The 16,053-nt window shown below is 47.1% G+C and overlaps 1 protein-coding gene across 7 annotated transcripts in view; it reads left to right on the top strand.

The window, feature by feature from the left end:
• PKHD1 (PKHD1 ciliary IPT domain containing fibrocystin/polyductin) overlaps positions 1-16,053 on the top strand; it is a 344,877-nt gene that overhangs the window by 248,040 nt on the left and 80,784 nt on the right. For all 7 annotated transcript variants that reach the window (XM_029050691.2, XM_029050690.2, XM_029050688.2 and 4 more), the window contains 3 exons: positions 459-1,337; positions 1,948-2,116; positions 3,120-3,277. In XM_029050691.2, coding sequence (XP_028906524.1) covers positions 459-1,337; positions 1,948-2,116; positions 3,120-3,277 — 1,206 coding nt within the window. The remainder of the gene's footprint in view (positions 1-458; positions 1,338-1,947; positions 2,117-3,119; positions 3,278-16,053) is intronic.

Genomic DNA, 16,053 nt, shown 5'->3' with positions numbered 1-16,053 from the left:
TGATGATGGCATTTGTTACGTGCTTACTATGTGCAAAGCACTGTTCTAAAGAAGTTCCCAAATCTTCTAGGCACCTTCCCTAGTTTGCATTTTCTAAAATTCATTGTGACCATGTGTTTTATGATGATGGTGATGGTATTTGTTAAGTGCTGACTATGTGCCAAGCCCTGTTCTAAGTGCTGGGGTAGATTCAAGGTAATCAGGTTGTCCCACGTGGGCTCACAGTCTTCATCCCCATTTTACAGATGAGGTAACTGAGGCCCAGAGAAGTTAAGTGACTTGTCACCCAGCTGATAAGTGGTGGAGCTGGGATTAAAACCCACGACCTGCGGCTCCCGAGCCCGTGTTTTTTCCACTAAACCATGATGCTCCCACAGTTCAGGACTCACTCACCGACCCCCACATTATGGACTCATCTGTCTTCTGACTTCGGTTGAGATCATGTCTTCTGTTTGCAGGTGTCCTTCAGCTTTCAAATGTGGAGATTCAGAAGTTTGGCTCTCCACAGCATCCGACCATTGACTTCTCCATAGTCTCCCCGGGATCCTGGATCCACTCTTCTGTGATTCACCAGAGCTGTGGGGGTGGCATTCGAGCCACCAAGAGCCGTGGCATCTCACTTCACGACAACATTGTGTTCAACACGGCAGGCCACGGCATCGATTTGGAAGGCGACGACCATTCTCTCACCAGGAACCTGGTGGTTCTGACAAAACAACCAGCAGGGTGCCCTGACTGGGTGGCAGGAATCAAAGTGAACAGGGCGAATGGCACCTCCCTCCTCAGGAATGCTGTGGCCGGGTCCGAGAGAATTGGGTTTCACATCCAGGGTCACAAGTGCTCCCCGACAGAGAGCCTTGGGGCCGACAACGTGGCCCATTCAAATCTGCATGGCTTCCATTTGTATAAGGGAGATGGCTTTCACGATTGTACCAAGATCTCCGGCTTTCTGTCCTACAAAAACTTTGACTACGGGGTCATGTTCCACCTGGAAAGTGCCGTGGAGGTGGAGAATGTGACTCTGATAGACAATGGTGTTGCTCTTCTGCCCGTGGCGTATGGGTCCCCTGCTCGGGCCCCGGCTTTGCGGAAGCAGCGGATCATCGTGAGGAGTTCCGTCATCGTGGCCACCAGCTCCTCCTTCGACTGCATCCGAGACCGGATCCGACCCCTCTCGGCCAACGCGACGGTCAGGGACCGAGCTCCCTTGAATCCTCAAGGGGGCCGGGTTGGCGTTCTGTGGCCCGGATTCACCTCGGGACAGAACCAGCGGCCTCGCGATCCGTGGCACAAAGTGAGGAATGATCCGGCCATCGTAGGGATCATGAAGCTGGAAGGTTGGTCTGAAATTTGGGCTGGTTCCAGGGGAGGCTGGCGCTAGGGCCCCACGTCAGGTTTAGTTTCTCTATTTTGAAGGCAGGAGCAAATAGAAAAGTAGCACGGCCTAGTAGGTAGAACGCGGACCTAGGAGTCAGAAGGACATGGGTTCTAATCTTAGCAAATCAGCTTCCCCGTTTGTAAAGTGTAGATCCAATACTTATTCTTCCTCCTACGTAGTCTTGAGCCCCATGTGGGTTAAGGACAGTGTACAAACTGATAACTGTATCCTTTCCAGTGCTCAGAACAGTGCCTGACACCTCGTAAGGGTTTAACAAATATCACGTTTATTCAAAGCCTCTCTCGTAATCATTCTCGGATTCAGTTTTGGCCCAGTGTTCAATCTCTGACTCAACAGCTGAAGGTATCACAAGTCAGGTTTGATGTAACGTGCCTGATAGGGCTGGAGCGATTGTGGATGGGGTCTGGATTCGGGGGAGATTGAAATAGGTTGAAACCAAGAGATAAAAGAGCATGGCAAAATTGATACGGTGCGGTAACTGATATTAAAATAATTTGCTCTTAAGCTTGGTTGTTCACATGGGATAAAGTTCTTTTTGTTTATTTCAGAAGTCACCTTTTGTAACTTTGTGAAGAGTTGCTATAGCGATGACCTCGATGTCTGCATCCTGCCGAATCCGGGTAGCACTGGCATCATGCATCCAATAACAGCGGTGAAGACTCAGATGCTACATGTGAAAGATCAGAGCAAATTTTACTTCTATTCTTCCCCGCCTAGGTAATCTCTTTCACACTTGACTGAAAACATAGTTTCATCCTTTTTCATGTAGCACCCACCAACCTAATAATAATAATTATTATATATGTTAAACACTTACTGTGTGCCACACACTTTTCTAAGTTCTGCGGTAGTTCCCAGGTATTCAGGTTGGACACAGCCCTCTCTCTCCCACATGGGGCTCACAGTCTTAATCCCCATTTTACAGATGAGGTAATTGAGGCACAGGGACTTCCCCAAGTTCACACAGCAAAGTGGCAAAGCTGGAATTAGAACCCACATCTTCTGACCCCCAATCCTGTGCTCTTGCCACTAGGCCACACGCTTCTTGAGTACAGATGGCATGAAATGGGTTACATTGGGAATCCTGACTCTGTTCTTGCCTTGCCTTATGCCGTCGAGTCATCTCCGACCCATAACTGCACACAGACACATCTCTCCCAGAACTTGCCGCTCTCCATCTGCAGTCGTTCTGGTAGTGGATCCAGAGAGTTTTCCTGGTAAAAACCCGGAAGTGGTTAACTATTGCCTCCTTCCGCTCGGGAACCTCGAGTCTCCGCCCTCGACTCTCTCCCGTGCTGCTGCTGCCCAGCATGGGTGAGTTTTGCCTTGTAGCAGATTGCCTTCCACTTGCCAGACAGCGCCCGAGCTAAGAATGGAAAGGGTAGGTCTCTGCTTGACTCTTCCTCTTGTAGGCGAGACTGGTAGAGTACCTGACGCTCTCTAGGTGCGACCCCGAGAGGAGCCTGACTCTGTTACTGTAAAACAATTTATATATTTATGTATTGGGGACAACTTCCTCTTCAGAATGAAGGGCTGTGTGTCTCTGAGGGAAGAGGGATGGGACACCGGATCCCCGATCCATCAATCAATCGATCAGTGGTATTTATCGAGCCCATTACTGTGTGCAAAGCATGGTACTAAGCACTCAAGAAAGTACAATTGATGTGGATGTTAGTGTCCTTTATTTTCCTTGACAATGGGCTTCCTTCTACATCCATAGGGAGGACTTGGGATCTGAGGACTGTCTGAAATGGGGCTGTGAAAGCCCAAGAAAATTTCTCTTCGAGGACCTGGATGGGAGTGCTCTGAGATTGCCTCCACCTGTTTCTGTTTTCCCCAAGTCAGAGTCTGAGTGGACCGATTCCTGCTTCAACACAGGTCAGTTAAATGTTTAGGTGTGGGAGACTCTCTCTCTCTGTGCGTGTTAGAGAGAGAAAGAGAAATAAGCTTTACCCTGCCAGTGTGTTTTTGTTCTTTTTTTTTTATGATATTTGTTAAACACTTATTGTGTGCAAATCCCTCGTGGCTCAGTGGAAAGAGTCCAGGTTTGGGAGTCAGAGGTCATGGGTTCGAATTCCGACTCTGCCACTAGTCAGCTGTGTGACTGTGGGCAAGTCACTTAATAACGTTGGTATTTGTTAAGCGCTTACTATGTGCAGAGCACTATTCTAAGCGCTGGGGTAGATACGGGGTAATCAGGTTGTCCCATGTGAGGCTCACAGTCTTAATCCCCGTTTTACAGATGAGGACACTGAGGCCCAGAGAAGTGAAGTGACTTGCCCACAGTCACACAGATGACAAGTGGCAGAGCCAGGAGTCGAACCCATGACATCTGCCTCCCAAGCCCGGGCTCTTTCCACTGAGCCACTTAACTTCTCTGGGCCTCAGTGACCTCATCTGTCAAATGGGGATGAAGACTGTGAGCCTCACGTGGGACAATCTGATGACCCTGTATCTGCCCCAGCGTTTAGAACAGTGCTCTGCACCTAGTAAGAGCTTAACAAATACCAGCATTATTATTATAAATGCTGGCGTAGATAAGTCAATCAGATTTGCCACGGTTCCTGTCCCACCTGGGGCTCACAGTCTAAGTAGGAGGGAGAGCAGGTATTAAATCCCCAGGGCACAGTTGAGAAAACGGAGGCACAGCAAAGTGAAGTGACTTGCACAAGGTCACACAGCAGAAAGGTGGCGGAGCTGGAATCAGAACCCAGGTCCTCTGATTCCCAGGGCCATGCTCTTTCAACTAGGCCATGCCGCTTCTCACTTTATAGTATCTGGTCCTTCTTGCAGAGAAAGAAAGAAGAAGAAAACATGCCTTTATCTCAGGGTTAGGCCAACTTCATCCCTTTGGTTCAGGGAGCAGTTAGCCTGATCCAGAATTATTAACCCTTGGATCACTTGAGGGTGAGGGCGTTGCCTGAGTCATAGGCAAAGCGGAAACCGAATGCATCCCCCGATTTATTGATTCAGTAGTATTTATTGAGTGCTTACTATGTGACTGACTGCTAATGATAATAATAAAGAGGATGGTATTTGTTAATAATAATGTTTGTATTTGTTAAGCGCTTACTATGTGCAGAGCACTGTTCTAAGCGCTGGGGGAGATACAGGGGAATCAGGTTGTCCCACGTGGGGCTCACAGTCTTAATCCCCATTTTACAGATGAGGTAACCGAGGCACAGAGAAGTTAAGTGACTCGCCCACTGTCACACGGCTGACAAGTGGCCGAGCTGAGATTCGAACTCATGACCTCTGACTCCAAAGCCCGTGCTCTTTCCACTGAGCCACGCCGCTAAGCGCTTACTATTTGCCGAGCATTGTTCTAAGCACTGGGGTAGATGCGAGGTAATCAGGTGGTCCCACGTGGGGCTTACAGTCTTAATCTCCATTTTACAGAGGAGGGAGTTGAGGCACAGAGAAGTTAAGTGGCTTGCCCAAGGTCACACAGCAGACAAGTGGCAGGGCCAGGATTAATAATAATAACGTTGGTATTTGTTAAGCGCTTACTATATGCCGAGCACTGTTCTAAGCGCTGGGGTAGACACAGGGGTATCAGGTTGTCCCACGTGGGGCTCACAGTCTTAATCCCCATTTTACAGATGAGGTAACTGAGGCACAGAGAAGTGAAGTGACTTGCCCAAAGTCACACAGCTGACAAGTGGCCGAGCCGGGATTCGAACCCATGAACTCTGACTCCAAAGCCCGTGCGCTTTCCACTGAGCCACGCTGCTTCTCGAACCCACGTCCTCTGACTCTCAAGCCTGTGCTCTTGCCACTAAGCCACACTGCCTCTCTGCTACAGCACTCTCCCTCCTTACGTCAGGGTACAAATAACCTACCGTGAAATACAGCATTATTAGCAAGCATATTTATGACTCTGTAAAGGCTAGTGTAAAAAATTTAGAAGTCAGAAGCAACGTGGCCTAGTGGAAGAACATGAATCTGGGGGATGTGGGACCAAGGTCTTCTGTGTGACCTTGGGCAAGTCACTTCACTACTCTGTGCCTCAGTTTCCTCAACTGAGAAGTGTGGCCTAGTTGAAAGAGCACCGACCTGGGAGTCGGGAGGACCTGGGTTCTAATCCCAGCTCCACCACTTGTCTGCTGTTTGACCTTGGGCAAGTCATGTAACTTCTCTGGGCCTCAGTTTCCTCACCTGTAAAATGGGGATTAAGACTGTGAGCCCCATGTGAGGCAGGGACTGCGTCAAATCTGATTAACTTTATATCTATACCAGCTCTGAGAATAGTGCTTGAAACGTACTCGGTACTTAATAAGTATAATGATAGAAATAATGACCTTGTGGTATATTTGCAATATCGTTTTGTCCATAATTACTGGTAACTGCTACAGTTACACTTATTCATGCCTCCCAGAGGATCACTGGAGAATCCAAACTCGAAAGCTTGAATCTCAGATTATAACTAGAGGCTTCAAGGCGGCTCTCCCTCACCTCGCCCCCTCCTACCTCTCCTCCCTTATCTCTTTCCACTGCCCACCCCGCACGCTCCGCTCCTCCGCCGCCCGCCTCCTCGCCGTCCCCCGTTCTCGCCCATCCCGCCGTCGACCCCCGGGCCAGGTCCTCCCACGGTCCCGGAACGCCCTCCCTCCTCACCTCCGCCAAACTGATTCTCTTCCCCTCTTCGAAACCCTACTTAAAGCTCACCTCCTCCAAGAGGCCTTCCCAGACTGAGCTCCCTTTTTCCCTCTGCTCCCTCTACCCCCCACCTTCACCTCTCCTCAGCTAAACCCTCTGTTCCCCCCTTTCCCTCTGCTCCTCCCCCTCTCCTTTCCCATCCCCTCAGCACTGTACTCATCCCCTCAACTGTATATATCTTCATTACGCTATTTATTTTGTTAATGAGATGTACATCACCTTGATTCTATTTATTTGCTATTGTTTTAATGAGATGTTCATCCCCTTGATCCTATTTATTGCTATTGTTCTTGTCTGTCTCCCCCGATTAGACTGTGCGCCCGTCAGAGGGCAGGGACTGTCTCTATCTGTTACCGATTTGTACATTCCAAGCGCTTAGTACAGTGCTCTGCACATAGTAAGCGCTCAATAAGTACTATTGAATGAATGACTGGATGAACTATAATAATAATGTATTTGTTAAGCGCTTACTATGTGCAGAGCACTGTTCTAAGAGCTGAGGTAGATACAGGGTAATCAGGTTGTCCCATGTGAGGCTCACAATTAATCCCCATTTTACAGATGAGGTAACTGAGGCACAGAGAGGTTAAGTGACTTACCCACAGTCATACAGCTGACAAATGGCAGAGCAAGGATTTGAACTCACGACCTTTGACTCCCAAGCCCGGGCTCTTTCCACTGAGCCACGCTGCTTCTCCTATAAAAGTATCCTGACAGTCAAATGGATATGACTGTTTTTCAGGGGGGATGTTGGGTGTTGGTAAGTCTCCCAGGGGGAAATGCCTAAAAAAAAAGCCTATCAACAAGCCACTGTCAACATGTGAGGCAGGATGGCCTAGTGGACAGATCACACAGGGCTGGGAGTAGAGACTCAGCCTCTAGCCTAAGCTCTGTCACTTGTCTGCTGGGTGACCTTGGGCAACTCAGTCTCTGTGCGACCCAAATCCTCACGGTAAAATGGAAATAAAATTTGTTTTTTTTTTCTTCCCTCTCAGACTGAGAGCCCCATATGGGACAAAGTCTGTTGCCAATCTGGTAATCTTATATCATTTAGACTGTAAATTCCTTGAGGGCAGGGATTGTGTCACAGACTCTATTGAACTGTAATCTTCCAAGCGCTTAGTTCAGCCCTCTGCATAAAGTAATTGCTCAATAGACACTATTGATTGTTTGGTAAATAATAAGCACTTTATAATAGCATTATCATTTTTCTTCTTATTATTAGTACTCTGTTTGTGCACCAAGACCATCACTGACCTTCAGAATAATTAAGAATAGATAGCTACCAATTCTAAATACTCATGCAGCTCTTTGGCAGCTACTCTCCCAAGCACTTCGAATAGTGCCCTGCACATGTAAGCGCTCAATAAATAACACTGATTTTTTTAATAGAATTTGTTGACGCATTTAATATGCTAGGCACTATACTAAGCACTGGGGCAGATAAAATTATAATAATAATTGTGGTATTTGTAAATACTCTAGTAGTAAGTGCTGGGGCAGAGATAAGATGATCAGGTCCCTCATGGGGCTCGCAATCTATATAGGAGGCAAATCCTCATTCTGTGGATGAGGTAACTGAGGTACAAAAAAGGGTAAGTGACTTGCCCGAGATCTCACAGAAGACATGCGGCGAAGCTGGGTTTATAGACCAGATTCTCTGACTCGTAGGCCTAAGCTCTTTCAACTAGACCACGCTGCTTGATTACTCTCCATCCATCGGCGACACGTACATAGATACACACACCTGTAATTTTTTTGAAGAAGTCACTCCTGTTGGGAGTAGCCTGTCGGTGTTTACGAAGGTTGTTGAAAAGATCACTGAAGACCAACAACCCCTACCTCACCGGCTGAAGGAAATGGATGTGCTGAACCAATCCCCAGTCAAGAAGCTCTTCTCACATCCAAAAATTTAATTTGCAACACAGAACTTTAAGGGTTAGTTAGACAGTATATTGTGTTCACCTACCTGAATCCATGTTGTATCAATACAGCACTCTGCACCTACTAAATGCTCAACAAATACCATTGCTTGATTGATAATCTCTCCTCTCTCTCTCTCTCTCTAATCAGAAAGCTTCTTACCACTTGGTTTTGAAAATCCACTCATGATGATACATAAAATCCTTCCTGTACAGTATGAAACTTTTCTTCCTGCAGTTCTATATGCTGATGTTGAGGCCATCTTGGGTCTCTTAGTGGGCAAGGCCAGAAGAGCCGAGGAATGGGTTCTAACCAAAACTCGTTGCTGCGTGATTGAAAGAATCATGGGAAGCAGCATGGCCTAGTGGACGAATCGTAGACCTGGGATTCAGAGGATTTGGATTCTAATCTTTGCTGTGCCACTTGCCTGCTGTGTAACCTTGGGCAAATCATTAAACATCTCTGTTCCTCGGTTTCCTCAACTGTAAAATGGGGATTCAATACCTGTTTTCCCGCCTGTATAAACTGTGAGCCCCAGGTGGGATGGCGACTGCGTCCTGTCCGATTAAATACACCAGCATGAAAACAGTGCTTGACGCTGGTATATGCTTAACAAAACCATTAAAAAAGAACAAATAATTGGACTTATGAAAATATTAACTTGTGTGATAATATTTAATATGGGCTATTTAAAACCATTCCTTTGAAGATGCACTTCCTAGCTATCTGCTGTGCAGACTGTACCTTGCTTTCATGGAAGCATAGCTTTGTTGTTGGCCTAGTTGTCTATTTCTCACCTCTCTGCCCCAATTCTAAATCACTGAGCAGTGTAAATTTCCCAGTGTCCACTGCTGGATTGTAGGCCTGTAATAATGTTGGTATTTGTTAAGCGCTTAGTATGTGCAGAGCACTGTTCTAAGCGCTGGGGTAGATACAGGGTAATCAGGTTGTCCCACGTAAGGCTCACAATCTTCATCCCCATTTTACAGATGAGGTAACTGAGGCACAGAGAAGTTAAGTGACTTGCCCACAGTCACACAGCTGACAAGTGGAAGAGCCAGAATTCGAACCCATGACCCCCGAATCCCAAACCCGTGCTCTTTCCACTGAGCCACATTGTGTGTGGAGGTTCGTGGATCTGCCTTAGCTCCAGATGTTTTGAAGCTTTATATTGTTTTAACATTACCTTAGCTACCCATTCACACTGTAAGAGGTCGATAAATACAATCGATTGATTCCAGGGCAGAGAACAAATCTACTTTCCCAAGCACTTAGTACAGTTCTCTGCACCAAGTACTCAATAAATACTTCTGATGATGGTGAAACTACTATAAATTTGTCTTCACGGGGCAACCTGCGGCCTAGTCTAACGATTTGGGATGCTTCATGGTGCCAAAATTGGTCTAGATATCTCCTCTCCCAGGTTGGTCTACTGGTCTGTCTCCCTCCCTTCCCAGCTCCCACACACTCTCTCTCTCTTTCTCTGTTTCTGTGTGTCTCTCTCTGCCTCTCTCTCTCGCTCCTTGTTAGCTTCATCCTTTTCTCTCCTCTTATCCCCTTCTCTCCCCTCATCAGTTCCTGTCTGAGGTCTGATGGCTGGGAGAGGCACAAATTGAATCTCGAGAGAATTATGTCCATTTTGTGTCCGCTTACTATCTGACCAGAATCTCCGTCTCCTGGATACAGGGCACTTAAATGTAGCAGCAGGAGAAAGATGAGACTAGAGACAACTGGAACCCCAACTCATGTTCGTCCCAAATATCTGTGCTGTGGGCTTGTGCATTCATCCAAGTGAGATCGTCCCTTCTATTCCTGCGATCTTAATTTGGGAGGCATTCCTCAAATCCTGTCGCCCCTTAAGATTTCTCAGGCGAGAATGCTACTTACCGTCAAATGTGGGAGCTTTAGAAGCAGCTCTCTTCTCTGATTCCCTAGACTAGTGTAGTCAGTGATTTAGTTTGAACCAGAGAGTTTGTTTTTCAGGTGGCCTGACCGCCCAGTTGCGATAGGTCACTGAACATTTTCACTAGTGGTTCACTCTTGTCCGTGGCTCCTGCCGTTGAGTTCCACAGCTCAGGTGGCAGAGCTCATACAGATCTAGGAGGATATCTAGGATGCTATAAAACATCCAGGGGTTCCCCCAGAGAGACAGTCTAGGATTGAGAAGTGGTGTGGCCTGGTGGAAAGAGGGTAGGTCTGGCAGTTAGAGGATCCGGTTTCTAATCCCAGCCCTCCATTTATCTGCTGTGTGACCTTCTCTGTTCCCTTATCTGCGAATTGGAGATTCAATCCCTGTTCCCCCCCCTACTTAGACTGTAAACCCCATGTCTGTGGCCTGATTATCTTCTATCTACCCCAGTGCTTAGTACAGTTCTTGGAATGTAGTAAGAGCCCGACAAATGATTATACCACAATTATTGTTAATATTACACAAGATTCACCTATTTCTGCAAAATGGTACCACTGAGAGTATCACGTTATCCCCTGTGCCTTCTGTGACGAATGTCATAAGCATCTCCTTGGCCGGTCAATGAGGGGGCTACCGCTAACCGCCCTTCCCCTGACCGTTCCAGGCTGGCACGTGCAGCTTGGACTCTTTGAGCCCAGGGAGAAGGGGAGAGGAAGGAGGCTGGTGGTGGGTGGTAATTGAATGTTTTTGGAAAGTGAAGTTTGCTTCGCAGGGCTTCTTCCGTAGGTGGAGAGCCAACTTCAAATTAATAAGAAAAATCTTGGAGGTTTCCGTCCCCGCCACAGCCTCGACTCCCCTCTTCCCTCCGTTCTTCTGGGCCCCGAGAGTGATGAGGTGCATTCCCTTGCTTTCCAAGTATTGCCTGGCCAAAACCTGACCCCGTGCTATTTATTATCATTTACTTATCATCCAATAAACAGGAGAGATTGGGGGTGACAGGAAGGAAGGCAAAGAGGGAGTTTGTGAGCACAAGACCCGACAAAATGGCGTGGGACAGTGTCATATTGAAAAATGGGAATCCCCATTATCACAGGGGCAGATACTGACTGTTGTGTAGCGAGGGGAGAGTGCTTAGCATTTTCTTGGCTCTGAGCTGCTGGATCTCGAAAAAACATCTTTGCCATCTCTGTGCCGTTCTCATTTTTTTCCTGAGAACGACAGTAGAAAGGGAGGGAGGGAAGCAAATGGAGAGAAGAAGCGGTTGTCAGAGAATTTGTCTGCCAATATCTGAGTTTGCAGAGGCCTTTTTCTTCTAGCTAGAGGGAGAAATACCATTCTCTTTTCCCAAGCAATTATAGGTCCAAAAGATTGAAGCTTGGTATATAGCTCTTTAATCTCAGCAGATATTTATGGTTAAACATTAGACTTTTAGGATTCCAGATGTCTGGGTATTAAAATATAAAGGCACAGTGGAGTCTCAGAAAATATTAGAATCTTTGGGATCTGTGGCTTCAAGGGGTTTTAATCCAAATGGAGAAAGATGAAGCTTTTAGTGTCTCTTGAAAAATTTTCACAAATAATTTTTTCAAATCCTTGTTTTTGCTCCTGACCCTCGATTTGCCTTGACACCAGATGGAGTGAACTGCTACAATATGGGATCTGGAGTGAGAGAGTAAGAGAAACAGCATGGCCTAGTAGAAAGACCCTGGGCCTGGGAGTCAGAGGACCTGGGTTTTAATCCTAGTTCCACCACTCATCTGCTATGTGACTTTGGACAAATTACTTAACTTCTCTGTGCCCCAGTTATCTCCTCTGTAAAACGGGGATTAAGACTTTGAACCCCTCATGTGGAACACGGACTGTGCCCAACCTGCTAATCATTGCCTGGCATGTAGTTAGTGCTTAACAAATACCATAAAAAAACAGAGTCCTCTCTGCAAGTTGGAATGGCTTGCATGTTGGATTTTTTGGAAAGGGGAAGATGGAAAAGGTGTGTGACTTAGCTGCCATGCTTTTCTTCACCTATATCAGGGTGGTTTATTCCAATTGCTTTGACTTTAATAAAGTCCACAGGGTGAACACACCCACCCAATCAGTTTCTGGAAATTGAAAACACCCTGGCCTATTCATACTCAGCCAGAATCCATTGTTCAGAGATAGCTTACCCCCACAGGACTGAAGAAGACAGGCTTCAGTGACAGTATTTCTCAACACAATGAACCAGTCTTCCACAGGCAGTGAGCAGAGGCATGGTACTCCACGTTCAGTCCGTTACTCTGACTGGACATTGAACTGTCCACTGACTATTGGGGGGAAGCAGTATGGCTTGGTGGATAGAGCACGGGCCTGGGAGTCAGAAAGACCTGAGTTCTATTCCCAGCTCCGCCACATGTCTGCTGGGTGAGCTTGGGCAAGTCACTTCACTTCTCGGGGCCCCAGGTAGTTCATCTGTAAAATGGGGATTAAGAATCTGAGCCCCCTGTGGGACAGGGACTGTGTCCAACTTGATTAACCTGTATCTGCCCCAGCGCTTAGAAAAGTGCTTGACACATAGAGCTTAGCAAGAGCCATTATTATTATTATTGTTATTATTATTAGCCCTTTTGTGTTAGGGCCGTGGGGAGGGGGCTCACTGAAATGAAATTATCTCCTGATTTTTCCACGTATCTTAGGACTGAATTCTAGCCAAACTTTGCAAGACCTGTCCCGGCTTAATCAACCGGGAGAGGTTCCGGAGCTGAAAGTGCTGGGAGTTCTCCCGCTAGTGTGGCCTCAGATGTGGCAGACTGGAGCTAGAGGAGTGGCTTGGGGAGCGGAAGCAGTTGGGAGACATTCTCTCCCAGCATTGTTCCTTCGGCTCTGGGACTATACCCAGAGGTGCCAATGCAGAGCCCCGCCAAGCCAACTGAGCTCTGGCAACCATCCCTCCCGTCCTCCCTTCCCCAAAGGTCAATCGAGACAGCGGGTTCCCTGTTCTTAACAATCTCTTCCATGAGGGTGGGAGCCAGCTCCCACAGCCCTGCCCTTTAACCAAAGCCAGAACCTCATCCGAGGTTCGGCGATGCTCAAGGCATCACAGATTGAAGAAACCCTTACATAGTCCTGGAGATGAGAAGCAGAAAGGAGAGACGAGCCAAGAGAGCTCTCCTAAGGCTCTTCCTAAGGCTTGTCCATTCTGGATGTCTCCTTCAACTTCAAATGTCTGAAACTCTTTCCATGGGAAACTTCTGCTCATCGCATTCCCGGTTGGTTCCAAACCAGAGATGCCCATTCCTGAAGCCAGCTGTGCCCCGGGCATCATGGAAGGCCCGCAGTGAGTCTTTTCTCTGTGTTCCCGGTTGGTTAAGTGGTAACGGAATCACTGTTTGTGGGGGAACTTTAAGTGAACTTGTTGCAGGAAAAATCTTGTATTCCCTCAGTATGGTGATATGTCGAGGCAAAAGATGAAGGGGCCTCAGATAGGAGAATCACTGGGAAATGTAGGCAATGATAACTATGTTAAGTAAGTGTTTATTATGTGCCAGGTACTATACTAAGCACTGGGTTGGATACCAGCAAATCGGGTTGGACACAGTCCCTGCCCCACATGGGGTTCACAATCTTAATCCTATTTTACAGCTGAAGAAACTGAGGCACAGAAAAATGAAGTGACTTGCCCAAGGTCACACAGCAGACAAGTGGCAGATCAAAGATTAGAACCCATGACCTCTGACCTTCTCTGTTCTATCCACTCCTCCAAGCTGCTCCTGCTGCTGAGGCGTATTCTTTGGGTGGAGAAAAATGACCTGGCCTTGCCTGGAAAGTACCTTAAAAATATTTTCTTAAGAAGAAAATCAACAGCATGCCAAGAGAGCAGATGGTATTAGATACCTAGTCTCCTATCCGGGCTTCTTGGGGGCCTTATTTTCTATGATCTGAGGATTAATAATGTTGGTATTTGTTAAGCGCTTACTATGTGCCGAGCACTGTTCTAAGCGCTGGGGTAGACACAGGGGGAATCAGGTTGTCCCACGTGGGGCTCACAGTCTTAATCCCCATTTTACAGATGAGGTAACTGAGGCCCCGAGAAGTTAAGTGACTTGCCCAAAGTCACACAGCTGACAAGTGGCTGAGCCGGGATTACTTCAGGTCTTTCATGGGTGTCAGGAAGAAGATGACTTTGGGTCATCTGTTCCTTGCACTCACCCTTTTGGTAGATTGAAGGTGATGTTTGCGGTCTTACTGGCTTTAAATCCAAGCAATTGGGAAGACTCCATGCTGATCATAGCTGGTTTCTGCCCGCTGGCCAAGGATGAAGTGGTGGCTTGGAAGACCAAATGCCGTCCCTCCCACCGACGTTTTCATGTGGTGCTGGAAATATATTTTTCAGAAGGGATTTAGAGATTAGCCTGAGTAGGAATGAGGGTGGTACAGTCAGTACCTTTAGAGTACACAGGAGAGGAGGGGTGGCTGTGAAGAGGTTCAAAGTTGGCAGAGAAGGGCCTAAAAAGAAGGGGTGAAGCTAAAATCGCAAAAGCTGGGCACCTGAATTCAATTTTCTCTTCCCACTGGGGAAAGCCCATCAAGTCTAATGTGAAAGTAAGGAAGGGGTGCAAGATTCAGAACCCTGAGATGGGGAAATATGTTTGATGACTTAGACTGGTACCAGGAGGGAAGTGTTTTCAAAATGGCAGCAATAGGGGTGAAATGGACAGGCCTTATTTCTAGGATATAGATTCTGCTTTAAAACAATTGATCAATAAATCAGTGGAATCTATTGAGTTCTTACTGTGTGCAGAGTACTGAACTAAGTAAACACTACACGATAGACACAGTATTCGGCCGCATCGAGCTTGCGTTCTACAGGCGGAGGTTACAACCTATAGGGCAAATTGTTGGAAGACCCATATGATGTGCTTATTTCTGTACCAACCTCTCTTTAATTTCATCGCAACGAAGGCTTGCGTCTATCTCATTTGTTCTTCATTTTGAGGCTGTGATGAAAGAAAGAGCACAGAAATGATTTATTCTACTGCTGGAAGCACTCAAGTGTAAAGGGCAAGCAAATGTTTCAGTGAGGCAGTCTCTGAGTCCATATTCAACTTCACCAGGGCATAAACCACACCTATCACAAACACTAACCTCTCGTCCTCTCTGGACATGATCTCACTCCAGAAAGGCATAATCACCAAAAAACGGAGCCAGCCGTACCATCCCTGCCACTGGCTTGTTGGATGAGAAGCAGGGTGGCCTAGTGAAGACAGCACAGGACTGGGAACCAAAGGACCTGGGCTCCACTCCCAGCTTTGCCACTTCTCTGCTGGGTGACCTTTGGCAAGTCTTTTCTGGGTCTCGGTTATATCATCTGTAAAATGGGGATTAAATCCCATTTCCTCAGACGTAGACTGTGGGACCGGGACTATGTCCAACCTGATTATCTTGGCTCTATCCCAACACTAAGTACAGTGCTTGGCCACAGTGAGCCCTCAACAAGTACTGTTAAAAAAGTATGTCATTTTCTTCCTCTGTTGAAAGGGGCTTTATCAGGTTGCCAAAATGGCCGGCTCCCAAGACCAACTGACTCGAGGGACCCACCACGATTATCTTCAGAAGTTCCACCCAAACCCACTCTGGTCTTCTCCCTTAGTCTGCAGGTCCCTGGGACTCTTGCCCAGAATTCACCAGTGCTGAAAGCTGGCTCTGTGTCGGGGAGATGTGAATGACAGAATTATAGCGTACTCGATGTCAGGAAATAACCAGGAAGTGCGATAGAATCCTTGATCCTTAGATGATAAAGACTTTTCAAGCTTTGATATGGAGATAACATTCTCTGTTGAAGCAGTTTCCAGGTAATCAGTCAGTCAGTCAGTGGTATTTACTGAATGCCTTCTGTGTACAGAATGCCATAATAATGATAATGTTGGTATTTGTAAGCGCTTACTATGTGCAGAGCACTGTTCTAAGCGCTGGGGTAGATACAGGGTAATCAGGTCGTCCCACGTGAGGCTCACAGTCTTCATCCCCATTTGACAGATGAGGTAACTGAGGCACAGAGAAGTTAAGTGACTTGCCCACAGTCACCCAGCTGACAAGTGGCAGAGTTGGGATACTAAGTGCTTGGGACAGTACAGTTCAGTGGGAAGCAGCATGGCGTAGTGGAGAGAGCCTGGGAGTCAGAAGGTCA

The sequence above is a fragment of the Ornithorhynchus anatinus genome, chromosome X1, assembly GCF_004115215.2.
Source record: "Ornithorhynchus anatinus isolate Pmale09 chromosome X1, mOrnAna1.pri.v4, whole genome shotgun sequence".
NCBI lineage: Eukaryota > Metazoa > Chordata > Mammalia > Monotremata > Ornithorhynchidae > Ornithorhynchus > Ornithorhynchus anatinus.
This window is presented reverse-complemented; position numbering and strand designations above follow the sequence as displayed.